Raw genomic sequence first — 18,019 nt, 5'->3', positions numbered from 1 at the left:
CGACTTTGGCGGTGAGAGGAGAAGTTATAATAGTCCCAGCCGACGCGAGGGTCACAGTTAAAAAACCTGCTGCTGAGGTAATATGTAAGGTTATTCATCTTTTAAACAGTAAAATATTCTTCCTTTTTTCTAAATAGCTTTCAGAGAAAGCTCCAAATGAATATTTGAATGACTCGCGGTTTTCTTTTGTATTTTATTTTAGTGAATGTGTACAAATTTGGTCACTACAGCTATTTTTCTAGTTTTTCTTCGAGCTTTATATTACCGTTTTTTGCTATAAAGGTCATATTTTTGCATTGACATATTTATTATGAGTTGCACTGCGTTATAATCTGGGGTTGTGGCGATTCACGGGAAAATTATTCCTAAAACCTGACTTAATCCGAGGGATTGCGGGATTCACACGTCAAACCACGCGCATCCTTTGAGATGCAGAGGAGGGAGGACCTTGGATGAGGTCGGCAGGGTGCACTCAAGCGAACACTATTAGCTGACGATTTTTATTGTCAACAAGTCATGCTATTCATTCCTTGAGAACACTAATATTCAGGTCCTGCACCCACGTAAATATCAAAAGAAAGCGATGAAGAAGTGATCAACATGATTTGCCCGGTCAGTCAACCCACTATAGTCGTCAAAAATACCTTTTCAGAGAATAGACCATTTAACGTTTTGGCTCATACAGACTAATATAGACAAATATAGTCTGTGTTTGTGTGTTTTTCTAAACAAGCAGAATTTAATCTTATATTCGGCATGGACAAAATAACAAAAAAGGACGTTTTTTTCTTGTAAATAATACAACTTTTTTTTCTTTCCTTAACGGTCTTATTTACACGACAATCCTGCTCCACAGTAAGCAGCAAATTGTACTCCATCTCACACTGAGCTGAGATAAGTGCTCAGATGATTTTATGAGTACCGGCATTAAGAAGTGTGTCTTATTTATTCAAATATCATATGAAGTCAATTTTCATGAAAATATTTCTCCCCCAGAAACGGGATTAATTTAAATTCCTATATTTTTAAATGAAGTCTGGCGTCTTCACCATATGACACTGTCCTCACTGAACAGAAGACGTCGTTTTTCACCGGGCTGTAGATGCTGGAGCCCAGCTGTGAGACTCAGGCATATCAGAAGGGAAAAAAAAAGAAAACCTAACGCGAACACTTACCCGATCTCTGACGCAGGTTTTGGGGTCAAAGCGTCCTTTCCGGAACCTTGTATTCCCGCGCGCGATTTCTCATGATGTTGAGGTTCATGCTGAAGGAACAGCGACAGGAAATGCCTACTATATTACAATTACTCTCCTGTCCTTTCTGAAAGACTATTATGGCGCTCAAGCAGCGCAGAGGACACACACGCACCGACAGATGTGATGTTTAGCAGTGAAATTATTCGTAACACATGGGACGAAAATGGGTCAAACTAAAGCCGAATAAGCACGACGGAACCGAAGAGCCAAAATGGTTTCGTATACATATTTTTATGTTGGTGAGGTGGCTTTAAATTAACTGTAGTCACATTTATCACCAGGCAGTGGGAGCACTGATACAAAACACGGCAAAAGGCAGGAGATCTTAAAAGCGCCTGTCCTGATTATTATTATCTGGCAGGTTTTTTTATTTTATTTTTTTATTTACAGGTGCAGGTAGTTTAGGCTATAAATAATTATGATTTTAAAGAATATTGATAAACATGAGGGTTTAACCCTTTTTTCTATTCCTGGTTTCCTCAGAGGATGAGAAATAAAATGTTTTGTTTAAGTTTTTTAAGAATATTCTCAGGTTTTTGAAGACCTTTTTTAAACAAAGCCTTTTGTCACAACAGAGCTCCACTGACTAGGATCTGTATACCTAGTGGCATGAACTGCTCATTACAACCAACTCTATCTCAGGTAACCTGAAACTACACTGGTTTAAAAAAAAAGAAAAAAAAAAAAAACGCAAAATGTTACCTCTTGAACCAGCATTTGGTTTGTCTGGGCTGGGGGAGTGATGCTGTGGTGCAACCTACAAGTCTCTCGATATATATTGCTGATTAAACTTAATTTGTCACAAATGCATAAAGCAAACCTCATTTTTTACCAAGTAGTTTCTTTTTCTGAACCTCAAAAGTACATGGGTTTTGGTGTCTAAATGAAATGATCACTTCTTGCAATTCTCAGAAGAAAAGGGATGCTCAGACCTAACTGGTAGAATGCATAATGGAGGGTCGAGGGAAGCAATTGGGACTGGGCCTTAAACTTGCCCGGAAACACTTCAAAACCCTACAGGAGGAGCTTGATGTGCAGACTAGCTTGTTTCGCCTGTAGCTACACAAGCCTAACATTTTGGTAAAGGACAGAAAATTGATAAGTGGAGGCTTTTGTGCATGGTGTGGCAAAAGGTGCAACACCATGATTTCTTTTACTTCACAAAGGAGGAACTTTACTTTCCAGTGAGTTGATATATTCTTTAGTTAGGTTGGTCATAGAATTAGAGCTCTCGTAAAAAAATATAGATGATATTTCCTGTTGCAGTGAAAAAATGCCTCAAAAAGAGAGGCAATGCAAACAAAAACTCAAGGAATTACATTTTTCAACCAACATCCAAGATCCCTGCTCAAGGGTTAGGAATCCTGGCTAAATTGGTGGCTGCTCATATTATATATACACCTAAAGTTGCATTGTGGGTAATGTAAAACAGGCGCAATGCTTAATCTGTGTGTATTATTAACTCCTGAAAGCATGCCAACAATGGCCAGTCCGCAAATACAAAATGTTTTGTTGATGAGCTGAATTCAGCTTTATCAGAGGACAAAAATGCCTTTGTACGTGAGTTTTCTCAAGTTTTCACAAAAATTGTCTTACAAATCCCTGAAATGAATGTAACTCTTGCCCTCATAAGGGGATCAAACCTCAAGGATTGGTGACCAATGCTCTGCAGACCCCAGTAGTGCTGAGACATGTTGAGTAAAGGTTACTGATACTGGATAAAGAGCCTGGGACTTCATTTAGTGCCGTCTCCCAGCTGAGAGGACGCAGCCTGGGGGCCACAGTCGAACCGGGGGGGGGCAGAGGTGGAAGGATAAATGTATGAGTGTGCGTGTGTGTGTGTGTTAAGAGTGGAAAAGGGGTTGTGTGGGAGGATTTATCTAAAGGGAGATATCAGTTGGTGTGTATGTATGTAAACAGCACAGGAAAGTGTGAGGAGATTCCCATCCACAAGTGTTTCTCAAGATCTGTGAAGGGAAGAGGTTGACCTCAATCCCCTACACACACAGACACACCAATGCAGTTTACAATAATTTTATCAAGACTTATTTTATCTTATCGTGACTGTCATGACTTATCATGACTCAGCATACCCCATAAGCCAAACCTTAAGTCTTCATATTCAGTTTTATACATCATTGGGTTTTACTTTATGTCCAAAAGAGAATGTAGGCCCTCACATCGTGATCATATAAATTTAAGCCTCCACACATAGAGTAACACATGTTCTTTCACACACACACAAAACAAGCAATTACACTGTGGTCTTAAATCTCCCCAGAGTTTTCACAAGCACTCCCCCTCACCCTCTCTTCCTGTTGTACATGCACAGAAACACACTCGCATACAGTAGGAGAAGAAAATCAAACAGATGTTCCACTCTCACCTCTGACCCTGGTGTCACCAGAAGAGGAAGTCGCACTTGTGACCCATCATCACAAGACGACCTGCAGTGACACCCAGGAAAATGAGTGATGAAGAGAAAGTGGAGTTTAAAGCTCCTCTAAAATAAACAGTGATTGTCCGGCTACGTGCCTGTGGTCACTTTGAAAATACGTTAAAGCCAAGATGATACATCAGCACTTGAAATATTACTGTGTGTGCTTTAAATGTGTGTGTTTTCTTTGCTGTGTTTATGTATCCTGCATTAATGTCATTATTCTGTGTGTGTGGTTTTTGTCCACAGCGTGAGAAAGCTCTCCCACTGACGGAAGTGTGTGAACAGAGTGTCGTCCCACAGCAGGAAGCGGGGATCGTTCCCCTCTTGCAACACACACTTGGACTTAAAGCCTTATGATCTGTTGCTACCATGATGCTCTTCCTGACCTACTGTTCATTAAGCTTAGCCAATCCACTTTTAATTTGACGTGGTTAAAGTTTAATGAGTGGAGTGGACCGCACCTCGAGGAAACTGAACAGCTAAATGAGAGAAGAAAACTTTGCCTTTTCTAAAAGGCAACAAAAACATGTTCTGTAATTTAGTACAAGTTGTACAGAATGAGGTCTGACATTGTTCTGCTGACATAACCATGGACCTCCTGGGAAAAGACATAATTTTGATGGTAGTATAATGTATAATGTATTATACATGTCACTTTATCAGGTACACCTGTTCAATTGCTTGTTAACGCAAAATGCTAATCAGCCAATGGCATGGCCGCAACTCAATGCATTTAGGCATGTAGACGTGGTCAAGACAACTTGCTAAAGTTCAAACCGAGCGTCAGAATGAGGAAGAATGGGGATTTAAGGGACTTTGAATGGCATGGTTTTTGCCAGAAGGGCTGGTCTGAGTATTTAAGAAACTGCTGGGATTTTCACACACAACCATCTCTAGGCTTTACAGAAAATGGTCCAAAAAAAAGAAAATATCCAGTGAAGGGCAGTTGTGTGGACGAATATGCCTTGTTGATGTGCGAGGTCAGAGGAGAATGGACCGACTGATTTGAGATGATAGGAAGGCAACAGTAACTCAAATAACCACTTGCTGTGCGTTCAGAATACCGTCTCTGAACGCACAACATGTCGAACCTTGAAGAAGCTGCTACAGAAGCAGAAGACCACACTGGGTGCCACTCCTGTCAGCAATTCGCACAGGCTCACCAAAATTGGACAATAGAAGATTGGAACAACGTTGCCTGGTCTGACGAGTCTCGATTTCAGCTGCGACATTCAAAGCATGGATCCAGCCTGCCTTTTATCAACGGTTCAGGCTGGTGGTGTAATGGTGCGGGGGATATTTTTTGGGCCCCTTAGTACCAATTGAGTATAGTTTAAATGCCGCAGCCGACCTGAGTATTATTGCTGACCATGTCCATCCCTTTATGACCACAGTGTAACCATCTTCTGATGGCTACTTCCAGCAAGATAAGGCACCATGTCACAAAGCTCATATCATCTCAAACTGTTTTCTTGAGCATGACAATGAGTTCACTGTACTCCATTGGCCTCCACAGTCACCAGATCTCAATCCAATAGAGCACCTTTGGGATGTGGTGGAACGGAAGATTCGCATAATAGATGTTCAGCTGACAGAACTGCAGCAACTGTGTGATGCTATCATGTCAATATGGACCAAAATCTCTGAGGAATGGTTCCAACACCTTGTTGAAAGTATTCCATGAAGAATTAAGGCAGTTTTGAAGGCAAAAGGGATCCAACCTTTTACCAGCAAGGTGTACCTCATAAAGTGGCTGGTGAGTGTAAATCTCTGCATTAATGTTACCTTCATACTTATGAAGTCACCATGAAGTCAACACTGATGCACTCCCATACCATCACAGACGCTTGCTTACCTTTCTGATAATGGCCTGGGTGGTCTTGCTTATCCTCTCAATAAAAAATAAATAGATTTCCCTAAAGCAGCTGAAATATGGCCTCGTCTGAGCACAGAGCACATGTTCACTGTCTCTTTGTCCGTCTGAAATTAGCTTGTGTCCAGAGAATTAAGCAGTTTTTCTGCACAGAGTTGATATATACAGCTTCCTCCTTGTGTAATACAGCTTCAGGTTACATTTCCGGATGCAATGGTGGACTGTGTTATATGAGAATAATTTTTCAAGGTAGTCCTGAGCTCACGTGGCTGTATTGATCATGGTGGGATGATAGCTTCTCATGCAGGGCAACTTGAGGGCTCAAAGGTCATTCAACAGTGGTTTCTGTTCTTGTCCTTTACACACTCCGATTTCCCCAGACTCTTTGAATCTTTTAAAAATATTCTGCTGCGTAAATGTCAAAAGAACAAAGCTACTTGTGAACTTGCACTGTGAAATATTTTGTGGAGCTTATTGTTGCTCTGAAGGAGTTTGCACATAGTGGTGAGCCACGGCCCATTCTTGCTTGAAAAGACGAAACTTTTGGTGGATGCTCCTCCTATTCCCAATTCTGACACCCTCACCTGTCACCAAGGAACTTGCTGATTGTAGAATCTTTCAAAATGCTGTTAGTTGGATATGATCTGCTTTGCATCTCTCAAAACTTTTAAAAAAATTTGGTTGCTGGCATCATTTTTGACATTTTTTAATATTTCATAAATACATTGAAATTGGTCAGTAAGGACAATGAAAACAATTTCCTTTGGATGTTTAAATGTAGGTTCAAATGAATAAACGCATTATGGATTACAAACGTTTTTGTTGTATTTTAGAAAACCTAAAATAAAATTTTATGGAAATGGGTTTTGTACTCTGACCTGTCCAGGGTGTCGCCTGCCTCTTGCCTAATGACAGCTGGGATACCCCCCAGCCTCCCCACAAACCTGTTCATGTTGGATTAAGCAGCTTCAAAATATTCAATATTCAAAAACTTCAAAATATCTCAACTCCCCCCCCAAAAGTTTACTGAACAATTCCCTCCTTCCTAAACTGCTTTGCTGCTTTTTCAGACAGAGCAAGATAAAAATGCTTACGTTTAATGGGTACAACATGTACCATCGTAGCTATAATGCAAAAACTTACAAATAAAACACTAAATACAATAACTTCAGCGTTAACAATTCAGAAATAGTTGGTCTTTGCGAATTACACATCACCCTGAAGACTAGAGGATGGTAGTCCACCCTGATCTGGTTGGGAGTATTTCCTCATATCCAACCAAAAAGGTACCATGCCACTAGTTAGAGAAAACAAGGGTTTAACAAGCTCACTGAAAAGTAATTCTTTCTAAAAATGCCCTCACTTTGCAAGTTACCATCACTTTCTCAAAGTAATAATGAAAGTGAAGATATTTAGGTGGATGACACATTTTGCAAAAATCTTAAAAACATATATAGTTTTCAAAAATATAAATACTAAAAATAGAACTTTTGAAGATTTTGAAAAGCCATTTATCACAAATAATTGATCACAATCGTCAGACTCTACCAAAATGTTCGTTCTCCAAAATTGCTCTTTATAAGGAGCCCCGCTGATGACTTCAGGGCCTTAGGGGGATAAGAACTAACTGACATTTGGCATCACATAACGCAGAGATACATAGAGCCAGACACACCATTAAAAATTAATTAAAATCACCAGATTACCCAGCATGCCTGCGGTTGGACAAAACTCTCACAGCCCCACAAGATCAATAAATTGTCAAATATTTGCCACAATTTCATAATGCGCATTTTTTTTAGAATTCATTTGTGGCTACAACTTTGAACTTTGAAAACAGTGTACATCTGTGTGGGCTAAAATAAATTAAAATGTGATGAAAGTATATGTGGAGAATGGGATGGAGGTAACGGAGCGATACATCGTTACATGTGGATGCACAAAAAATATATGATATATGCAGTCTCCAAGGTTCCTCCAGCTATTATTTGATAAAATCAAGAACTTGCCTGGGAAATTCTGTGTATTTAAAGTGAGCATTTAACGATTAGGAGAGCACTACCAGCTGCTACAGATTAAAATGAAACGTGCTCATGCAACATGCTCTGTAGCCTTGCTGAGGGATCTTTGAGGAAATGTCTGACCTGCTAATGATACAATTTGAAGGATCTTTCTTTCGACATCTTTGATATCTAAACAACTACTGTTGAGTGTAGCCCTGCAAAACTGGTGAAAAGGTTAAAAGTGTGAATTGGTATTTTGACCAAGACCATACAGAAAGTTTCGTCCAAAAAAATGACACTGCTATCCAGCTTTCCTTTTACTCCTAAGAGACTCTCTATGGCGCTCTTTTTACACCCAATCGTGTTATTAACCTTTTGCTAAAATGTTTAATATTTTTCATGAAACCACAAAATTTCTCTTTTTCAACATATGATGTGATTTCCATGTTCTATTGTGAGTAAAATAATAGTTGATGAGATTTACAAATCATTGCATTCTGATTTTATTTCATTTTAAACAAACTTTTCTGGAATTCCGTTTATAGAAAAAATTTTATTTTAGAAAAATGTTCTCAAAGCTGAGCCTTCCCTTACTCTAATCTTGAAACATGATAATGAAGATCATTGACACTTGAGTTCTAAATATGTGATGGTGTGAACATTTTAAACAGTTGTTACGGTTACATATGCAGACAGATTGGTTATAGGACTTTGCTGCCACCTTTAGGGGACTTGATGATTGTCATTTCAGACTTTCTGACCTGCTCCTGCAACGACAGATCAAACATCCCCAAACATCCAACTAAAACCAGCCAAGAAAATGATGGTGCGTTATTTTCATTATCTTCATTTCAGGGCTGTCAATCAGATAGTAGAGAAAAAAAGCCATCAGGAAACACTGACAGCGAATTCAAAACCTTTCTGTTGGATTGTTCCAAACGAGGAAGCCTTTTACTCTACATTAGTTATCTGTTAAAGTCTATGATGACAAAAACAACAATCTGAGCCTGACTTGATTCCTGCAGATCAAAGGATTTAAAAAAAAAATTGTGATTACAAAGAGAAAGAGGAGAGTTGGATAAGAAGGGGGTGAGGCAGAAAACAAACATCCTGTTCATTCAAATTTACTTTAAGGAAGGTAAACTATTTAATTACCCTTCAACTCATTTGTGAAGTGGAACTGGACACACTTATTGAGGCTGTCAGACTTTCTCTGCATCAAAACCACCATTGTTTGCACTGTCAGACATTGTTATTCCATTTAAACTCGTTCCCCTTGTATTTTCTTTCCATACATCCATCTTTCTCAATGCAATACATAATGTCAAACATCTCGTGGCAAAACCAAAGGCTCATTAGAATGTTTGATGTGAATAGAATGTTTTTTTTGCCTGCTTTATTTTGAGAAGCTCCAGTGACCACAAGAGTGCGCTTTTGCCTCAGTTTAGATAAGTCGAAACCTGCTTCAACATAAGCTTCAACTGGTCCAAAAGCATCATTACCAGAACCCGTTCTTTTCACCATATCACCCACATCCTCCAGCAGCTTCACTGGCTCCCGGTCAGATTCAGAGTTACATTCAAGATCCTTCTCCACACATTCAAGGCCATCCACAGGCCATGACTCTTTACCCCTCTTCAAATCAAAACTCAAAACCCATCTGTTCCAAGCTGCATTCTCCCTCTAGCCTCATTGCTTTTTTAACTTGTATCAGCTTATTTATTGGGTTTATAATGTGTTGTTAAGTGTCCTTGAGTGTCAAGAAAGGCACTTTTTAAAAAATAAAATTTATTAATATTGTTGTTATTGATGGCATCCTTTCTCCACAGTGCTGCTGTGCCAGCAATTGCACAATTCAATTTGCTGCTTATTTATTTTGGATGTGAAATGTGGGAGTTTAGATATAAAAGACGTCTTCTTGAGACAGAGCCAACAGATGCGCACTTACAGCTGAAAAAAATGATAATAACGTTTTCATGAGCTGGACATGGAGTGAACGAGTGTCTTTATTGATCTTAAAACTGGGTTTATCATTGCATCATAATGCAAAGACACAAAAATATAAGAAATGGAAAGATACTGAACCCTAAAAATTCTCCTGTTGGTTGTCATGGGGACTTTATGGCGTGGTTGTTTATATGATTTTGTCGCAGGGTTCTTTTCACAACTCCTGTAAAAGTTTTTTTTAAAAAACAAACAAAAAACACATGTATGTCAAGAGGTAAAACTATGATGATATTTGTTTTCTCAGCTCATAAACTGCAACGTCCACAAAAGAACGACACAGACAAGCTCCTCAGTAACTTCAAGACTGGCTGTTACCTGCTCTGCAACTCACTCACCTTCTAACACTCGTCCAACAAAAACATCTAACACAGCTTAGGATAATACGGACGGACGCAGGCTCAATCCTTCATTCGTGAACACGTTAGATGTTTTTGTTGGATGAGGTCCAAGGTTTAACTGCGGGACATTGCGTTGAGTGCTGGAATTATGAGGCTAAAGGCCCTCACTGACACCATGTTTCTTTTTTTTTTGTCCTGACCATCTTCTTTCTGAGAGAATTCCATCTAAGAGGCTGCTATTGATTTAAATTTCTACATTGATGTTGCATGTTATCAACAGCAAAATCATTTTTTAAATCCGAGCACTCATTACAACATATCCAGCTGTTCTCTTGACGAAATTAGCACACCAGTTTTTTGGGGGTTTTTGTATGTCATTTCTACGCATTTTAACCTTCGTGTCCTCTTACATTATTAACACTATATGTAAAATGGTGAGTTTAGGGCCCTCCCTGAACAGGGTGGCACATAATGACGCACAGGAAACAAGCGCTGCAGAGTTGTAATGTGTTACTTCACTTGTCATGTCATAGCTATGCTATAATTGTAAGACCAAGCTAACAATTTGCATGTAATTTCAATGCATTTCAAACTTCCCACATCAGGTCACACCATGTTCAGTGCGGGTGTAGAGGTCAAATACCAAGACCAAGGGCAAAAACTAGGTTTCTTTCATCTTTATCTTAGCCTACCCTCAACACATAAATTAACTGATTGCTCTTTGTTGTTGGCCCCTCCTGATACCAAATTGATATTCTTTCTTGTGAAGTCTCCCTAGGCCCAACTTCTAAAATGAATCTATCATCCCTTTGATTGTTGTTTTAGACTGAATTTGGTGCAGCAGCTAATGTGTATACATCTAGTTTTTAAATTGATGAAAAGCAAAGTTTGTCTTTGGTTAGAAAATAATAATAATGATGATAATAATAATAAAAAATGGATGGAAATTTCTTGCTGGTTGGATGTACAATTTAGGATCCATTTTCTGTCATGAAATGTTCTGTATCACGAGAATCATTATTACCTTCGCATTATCCACCGTATATGTGTTGAACTCTGCATGAGTAGTAAATCAAAGAATTGAAAATTAATCATCAGATGCAGAATATTTAGTATTAAGTGGCTATTTTAGACCTTTTACCCCCTTTTGGTTATAAGATAGAAAGTTTCTCTTTTTAATATCATCTTTACTGCAGCTGCATGAGACACCTGAGCTCCATATCTGGTTTTCACTGTCTGCAGACTGTTGATTCTACAGAGGGAATGAAAAACATTTACTGGTGGACAATTTGGCCATAGACGCTGGAACCTGAGGCTTTAAATGTTTATTTTTACTGTGACGTATGTGATTTTAACATTGGGGATTTAATCTATTCAAGCGCCAGATCCAAGAGGCTAATCAAGGAAAAGCCATTATACACACTTTCACGGTGCCTTCGTGCTTCTCTTTCAAAGTGTGTTGCTTGGCTCCCTGAGAGGACTCTTAACCCATCGTTGTTCCCTCAGGGTTCTGTCTGATCAGCGTACCAGTGTTATTCTTCAGTAAATATTAAACCAGCATTCTTTTCTCAAGAAGACACTAAGCATCCCTTATTTTGATAGAATCAAAAATATTTATTCTTTACTTCACAAACAACAAAACCGACATATAGGTCTTAGTTTCTGACTTCCATTTTACTAACATATGAAGACAGTAGCACCACACTGGTCTGCACTTGTCATTAAAATAAAAGCAATTCCTTAGACAACTGAATGAATCAAGTTAGGTGTGCAGATTGTTTTCAGAGTACTCAAAGATAGTCAGCTACAATTTTCTATTTCACCAAATTCTATGCTTCCGAATCCCTTAAGATGCAATCATAATGCATTCATCAATTTGTCCACCCTGATTATTTTACTGCTCCTAAGACAAGGAGGAAATGTTAAAGGCCGAGTCTCCAAACTGTTCTAAATCAAACACTGATCCTTTTTCATTGTGTCACAGGATTCTGAGAAGAGATTGCAGTGAAGACAACAAAGACGTTATTGGACGCACTGCAGGATAACGCCTCCTTTGGTCACGACCCACAGACGTCCCAGGTCATAGCTCACATGGCTGGCGGATGTTTGGATGTGGGACCAATCTGTTCCCTGTGGAGTGCCAGAGGAGATGCCGGTTCTGCGGAGAGAGGATGTGGATATTTCAGTCAGTCAAATTATAATTTTCAATTAAAAAAACTATTAAATGAGCACCATCTCTCTGCTGTTTCCTATTAATTTAAGATTTGAGTAAAACGTTTATGCAGGTTTGAAACATGGCTAATGTCAAATAAGTATCATGCTATTACTATTGATTTTTAAGTTACTTTAACCGTAGGTGAGGAGAGCAAAATGTTTTTTAAAAAATCATTGCAAGAATCTGTTTTCTTTTACTAAAACATACACGCAACAAACAGAAGAATTTATGGAGATCTTGGATTTTGACTATGTGGGATTTAGCTGGAAATGGAATGTATGTAAAAAAATTCCAAAGTCAACAACCTTCAGTGTAAAAAGGCATCTAATTTCATTTTTTACTGAGAAAGTGTGCAAGACACTGATTCAGAAAGTTGATGCACAGAGAGTCAGACGGTGAGCAGAAAAAAAAATTACATCATCGTTTTTTTTCCTCTTTTGGTTTACCGTAACACATATTCCAAAATCACAGTCTAAAAAATACAACAACTCAGATTTGAGAGACAGTTTACCTTTGGAAGACGTCGCCACCTGAATTTACCACGAAGACGTTTCCATCGGACCCAACTTCAGCCATTACTGCAACCCCTGGCACATGTACCCATCCACTGATCTCACATGTGGTTGGTGATATTGTCTGAGAAATATAACAAATGTGATGAGAAGTCACAATCAATGAGACAAATAACACTGAGAATAACACAGTTTAGAGTTAAAAGATATGAGTGTACTGTGAAGTAGATCGCTCCACCACTGTTCACTCCCCAGCAACTGTTTGTTGGGCTGCAGCTGAAATACTTTAAAGCCCCTGGCAGCAAAGTCCAACTCAGAGTGCCCTCTTGCTTAAAGGCTGAAGCAGCGCTACTTTTCAGGCAGTGGATGGTGTCAGATTTGGTGACTCCCACTATCTGACTTACACCTCCAGCATCCACCTGGCTTAAAGTTTGACCTGCAGACACACAGGTAGAAAGGATACAGTCACCAAATGGTTGAAAATATGTAGTGTGTAAAAGTAAAATATATTATCTTGATGTCAACAATAATAGTCACCATTTGAAAGAACAAATTCGCCTGCTATGTATTTGTAGACTTTGTTGTCGTAGTCTACCCCCCAGATCCCTGCATCTCCCACTGAGACGTGCTTAAGGTAAACTGAGCCCAGTCTGTACCAATGGCATCCACTCAGGAAATAGGCTCTTGAGTGTCTGTCTCTAAGTACAACTTTCCCCTGTCCAGCATCAATCTGTTCTGCTTGACACTGCTGGGGGGCCTCTTTGCAGGTCCAGCCTGTAGAAAGAAAACCATCATTGAAAGTAGTAGATACCCACAAGTCTTAAGATTTCAAGAACAAGAAAATATAAACAGCAATACATAAAAGTGTAAAAATGAAAAAAAGAAAATGTAGTAATGTACAGGAAGATTACAGATAAAGTAGATGTGGGAATATTTTTAGCAACTGTTATATCATGTAATTGATTCAAAACATTCCTGTATTGCTTTTCTTTCCTTTCTGTTTCTTTATTGCTTTAGTTAATTTTCAAAAAAACTTTTGCTTTGTAAATTTCTCCAGAGCTTTAGCTATTTCTCAGTAGCTTTTATTTTTTCTGATTAACCTTTGCCATTATTTATTGGCTTTGCATTTGTAATTTTTCATTTTTTCTTCTCTGAATTGTTGTTTTCCTTCTCTATGTTCTTTTAGTATGGAAAGTGTGGAAAGTAATAGAAAAATCTTCTGAAAGCCAACTGAATCATAAGTAAAAGAAAAAAAAGCAATTGCACAACTGCACAAGCTGTACTGGAATTTTAGATCAATAGCTAATAAAAAATTTAAGCAAAAATAAAAAAGTACAGCAATGCAGAAAAATTAGGAAAAATAAGACAATATAAATAAATCAGCTACATCGAATAACAAAAAAACATTTCCACATACATTTTTATTTAATATAACCTTTCTTACTCAGTTAAACTACTGATATCTCATGGAAAAAAGAATGGAAAACAAATAAATAAGTACCTACAATGGCCGAGGGACAGGCAACTCAGAAAGAGCAAGAAGACTGCAACTGCTTTCATTTTTCTGCCTTGAATTCTGCCGTCCACCGTCAGATGTGTGACTGCATCCTTGATGCTGGGAGACTTTTATAGCATGGAGCTGTGACATTAAACTGGTTTTGCATGTATGTCAGAGAAGTGATATATGGAAGTTTTTTTTTGGCATTTACAAACAAGTAGACAAGGTTTCATTAAGCATTGAATGTTAATTGTCCTACAGTTAATCAATGCTCAGCTAAAAATTAAGCTTAAATTACATACTTCTGACTGACTTTTGCTTTGTCTTTATATTGGGGTTTGGAGGAGGTAAATTTCAATTTACTGTATGAACTCTCCAGGTGCTTAGTTTTGCTGACAGTAGAGTCACTGTCATCATCTTTAACCAGTATTATTAGAAACTACAGAAGAGAAGAATTGAAAGGAAATTCTGCAAGGATTTTCATGTTCTATTGTAAGTTGATGAGATTTACAAATCATTGCATTCTGGTTTTATTTAATTTTACACAAACTTTTCTGAAATTGATTTTATAGAAAAAATGTTATTTTAGAGAAATGTTCTCAAAGCTGAGCCTTCCCTTACTCTAATCTTGAAACATGATAATGAAGATCATGGAGACTTGAGTTCTAAATATGTGATTGTGTGAACATTTTAAACAGTTGTTACAGTTACACATGCACACAGATTGGTTATAGGACTTTGCTGCCACCTTTAGGGGACTTGATGATTGTCATTTCAGACTTTCTGACCTGCTCCTGTAGCTACAGATCAAACATCCCCAAACATCCAACTAAAACCAGCCAAGAAAATGATGGTGCATTATTTTCATTATCTTCATTTCAGGGCTGTCAATCAGATAGTAGAGAAAAAAAGGCATCAGGAAACACTGACAGCGAATTCAAAACCTTTCTGTTGGATTGTTCCAAACGAGGAAGCCTTTTACTCTACATTAGTTATCTGTTAAAGTCTATGATGACAAAAACAACAATCTGAGCCTGACTTGATTCCTGCAGATCAAAGGATTTAAAAAAAAAATTGTGATTACAAAGAGAAAGAGGAGAGTTGGATAAGAAGGGGGTGAGGCAGAAAACAAACATCCTGTTCGTTCAAATTTACTTTAAGGAAGGTAAACTATTTAATTACCCTTCAACTCATTTGTGAAGTGGAACTGGAAACACTTATTGAGGCTGTCAGACTTTCTCTGCATCAAAACCACCATTGTTTGCACTGTCAGACATTGTTATTCCATTTAAACTCGTTCCCCTTGTATTTTCTTTCCATACATCCCCCTCATCCATCTTTCTCAATGCAATACATAATGTCAAACATCTCGTGGCAAAACCAAAGGCTCATTAGAATGTTTGATGTGAATAGTTTTTTTTTTGCTGCCTGCTTTATTTTGAGAAGCTCCAGTGACCACAAGAGTGCGCTTTTGCCTCAGTTTAGATAAGTCGAAACCTGCTGCTGTTTAATGAAATCTGAGCATTTGAAGTTGATTGGAATCGTTGCCCCTCACAAATCCCTTCATAAGCTTCAACTGGTCCAACACTCTGCAGCCCGCATCATTACCAGAACCCGTTCTTTTCACCATATCACCCACATCCTCCAGCAGCTTCACTGGCTCCCGGTCAGATTCAGAGTTACATTCAAGATCCTTCTCCACACATTCAAGGCCATCCACAGGCCATGACTCTTTACCCCTCTTCAAATCAAAACTCAAAACCCATCTGTTCCAAGCTGCATTCTCCCTCTAGCCTCATGGCTTTTTTAACTTGTATCAGCTTATTTATTGGGTTTATAATGTGTTGTTAAGTGTCCTTGAGTGTCAAGAAAGGCACTTTTTAAAAAATTAAATTTATTATTATTGTTGTTATTGATGGCATCCTTTCTCCACAGTGCTGCTGTGCCAGCAATTGCACAATTTAATTTGCTGCTTATTTATTTTGGATGTGAAATGTGGGAGTTTAGATATAAAAGACGTCTTCTTGAGACAGAGCCAACTGATGCGCACTTATAGCTGAAAAAAATGATAATAACGTTTTCATGAGCTGGACATGGAGTGAACAAGTGTCTTTATTGATCTTAAAACTGGGTTTATCATTGCATCATAACGCAAACACACAAAAATATAAGAAATGGAAAGATACTGAACCCTCTCCTGTTGGTTGTCATGGTGACTTTATGGCGTGGGTGTTTATATGATTTTGTTGCAGGGTTCTTTTCACAATTCCTGTAAAAGTTTTTTTTAAAAAACAAACAAAAAAACACATGTATGTCAAGAGGTAAAACTATGATGATATTTGTTTTCTCAGCTCATAAACTGCACCGTCCACAAAAGAAAGATACACACAAGCTCCTCAGTAACTTCAAGACTGGCTGTTACCTGCTCTGCAACTCACTCACACTCTAACACTCGTCCAACAAAAACATCTAACACAGTTTAGGATAATACGGACGGACGCAGACTCAATCCTTCATATGTGAACACGTTAGATGTTTTTGTTGGATGACCAAGGTCCAAGGTTTAACTGCGGGACATTGGGTTGAGTGCTGGAATTATGAGGCTAAAGGCCCTCATTGACACCATGTTTCTTGTTTGTTTTTTTGTCCTGACCATCTTCTTTCTGAGAGAATTCCATCTGAGAGGCTGCTATTGATTTAAATTTCGACATTGATGTTGCATGTTATCAACAGCAAACCAAATTGAGTCCTCTGGAAATCAGTATGTTTTCTTTGCATGCTCTCCTGTTCGTTCCACACTATCTACTCATAAAATCGAACAACTGTTCATGCCTGAATCTTACCACAAAGTCTGAACTACATGTTTGAGGTTTGAAGTTGAGGTAATTGTGTTTGGATTTCAAATGAGGGATGGATTGAGCAGAGTCTGAAGTCTTCATGGCTGCTGAATAAACTTCTTTAGGAAACCTTGTGTGCTGGTTAACAGCTTAACTACAATCAGGCATTAAGTCGGATTCAGGTTCAATATTTTGGAATATTGCAATATTAACATTATCTTATCAGCAATATATGTGAACTGGCTGATTAAAGCTTTGAAGAGCAGAGTCTAATGTTATCCACTTTCAGCTTTGATTTATCACACTAAACATGTTTGTACAGTGCAGCATTACCCTTGTAGAATACTTCACACTGGCACCGCTTCAGAGTAATTCATCAGAAAGTTGGCTTATTTTCTGCAGTTCCTGGTTGGACGATTGCATTGCAACCCTAAAAGGCTTTGTGGAAAGATAACTCTTGACTACATTTCAGTGTGCACGCTGCAGTCTTTTGCTGCTGAGAAAATTTACTCCATTTTTTAGTTAACAGCTCGGCAGTATCAGTAAATGCAGGATATGACTTGTACATCTAACTATCTGTTACACAAATCTAATGTAAATGTTTAATTGGAAATTAATGAGATCTCAGAATGAAAGATGGAATCAAACATTCGTAGTTCTCAGGGTGAAAGCTGAGAACCTCACCCTGCCGAAGAAGTGAGGTACCATTAAATTTTTCTAAGTCTGGAGTTGGTAAATCACTTGGGTGTACCCTGTTCTCATGAGAACATACTTGGTGCCTCTGTGACTAAACTGCTAATGCATGCAGGTGATGGTGATCCTTTTCCAGCTGTGGAAAAAAGTTCTGAAGTTTATTTTGACACTTCTGATCACTTCGTGGGTAACTCGGTGTTCAGGTGTTGCATACGTTTTGTTTGCTTTAGGAACATGTTGCACTGTTTTAAAACTTAAATTTGACCGTAGTTTATTCCTTTGCATGTTGTTAGGAGTTTTTTACATTTTATGTACAGTCTGCAGTCCTGAAAACTTAGCTGCTTGTC

General features: G+C 38.4%; 2 protein-coding genes across 3 annotated transcripts in view; both read right to left on the bottom strand.

Annotated features, from left to right (window-relative positions):
- Positions 1–1,262, bottom strand: part of abcc9 (ATP-binding cassette, sub-family C (CFTR/MRP), member 9) — a 78,679-nt gene extending 77,417 nt beyond the window's left edge. For both annotated transcript variants that reach the window (XR_011909938.1, XM_072377124.1), the window contains exon 1: positions 1,176–1,262. The gene's annotated coding sequence lies outside the window, so the exon portion shown is untranslated. The remainder of the gene's footprint in view (positions 1–1,175) is intronic.
- Positions 1,263–11,939: 10,677 nt separating this feature from the next.
- On the bottom strand, positions 11,940–14,235 carry LOC140282563 (fish-egg lectin-like). Its single transcript, XM_072377014.1, has 5 exons — positions 14,150–14,235; positions 13,182–13,418; positions 12,863–13,080; positions 12,644–12,768; positions 11,940–12,075 (listed from the first exon to the last, which is right to left on the bottom strand). Exons 1-5 carry the CDS (start codon positions 14,202–14,204, stop codon positions 11,940–11,942), a joined length of 771 nt encoding a protein of 256 aa, XP_072233115.1. The 5' UTR covers positions 14,205–14,235.
- Between the last annotated feature and the right edge of the window lie 3,784 nt (positions 14,236–18,019).

Source organism: Leuresthes tenuis, unplaced genomic scaffold (genome assembly GCF_036924035.1).
Source record: "Leuresthes tenuis unplaced genomic scaffold, fLeuTen1.0.hap1 SCAF_23, whole genome shotgun sequence".
In the NCBI taxonomy this organism is placed as follows: domain Eukaryota; kingdom Metazoa; phylum Chordata; class Actinopteri; order Atheriniformes; family Atherinopsidae; genus Leuresthes; species Leuresthes tenuis.
The sequence above is the reverse complement of the archived record's forward strand: the minus strand, read 5'-3'. Positions and strand labels throughout refer to the sequence as shown.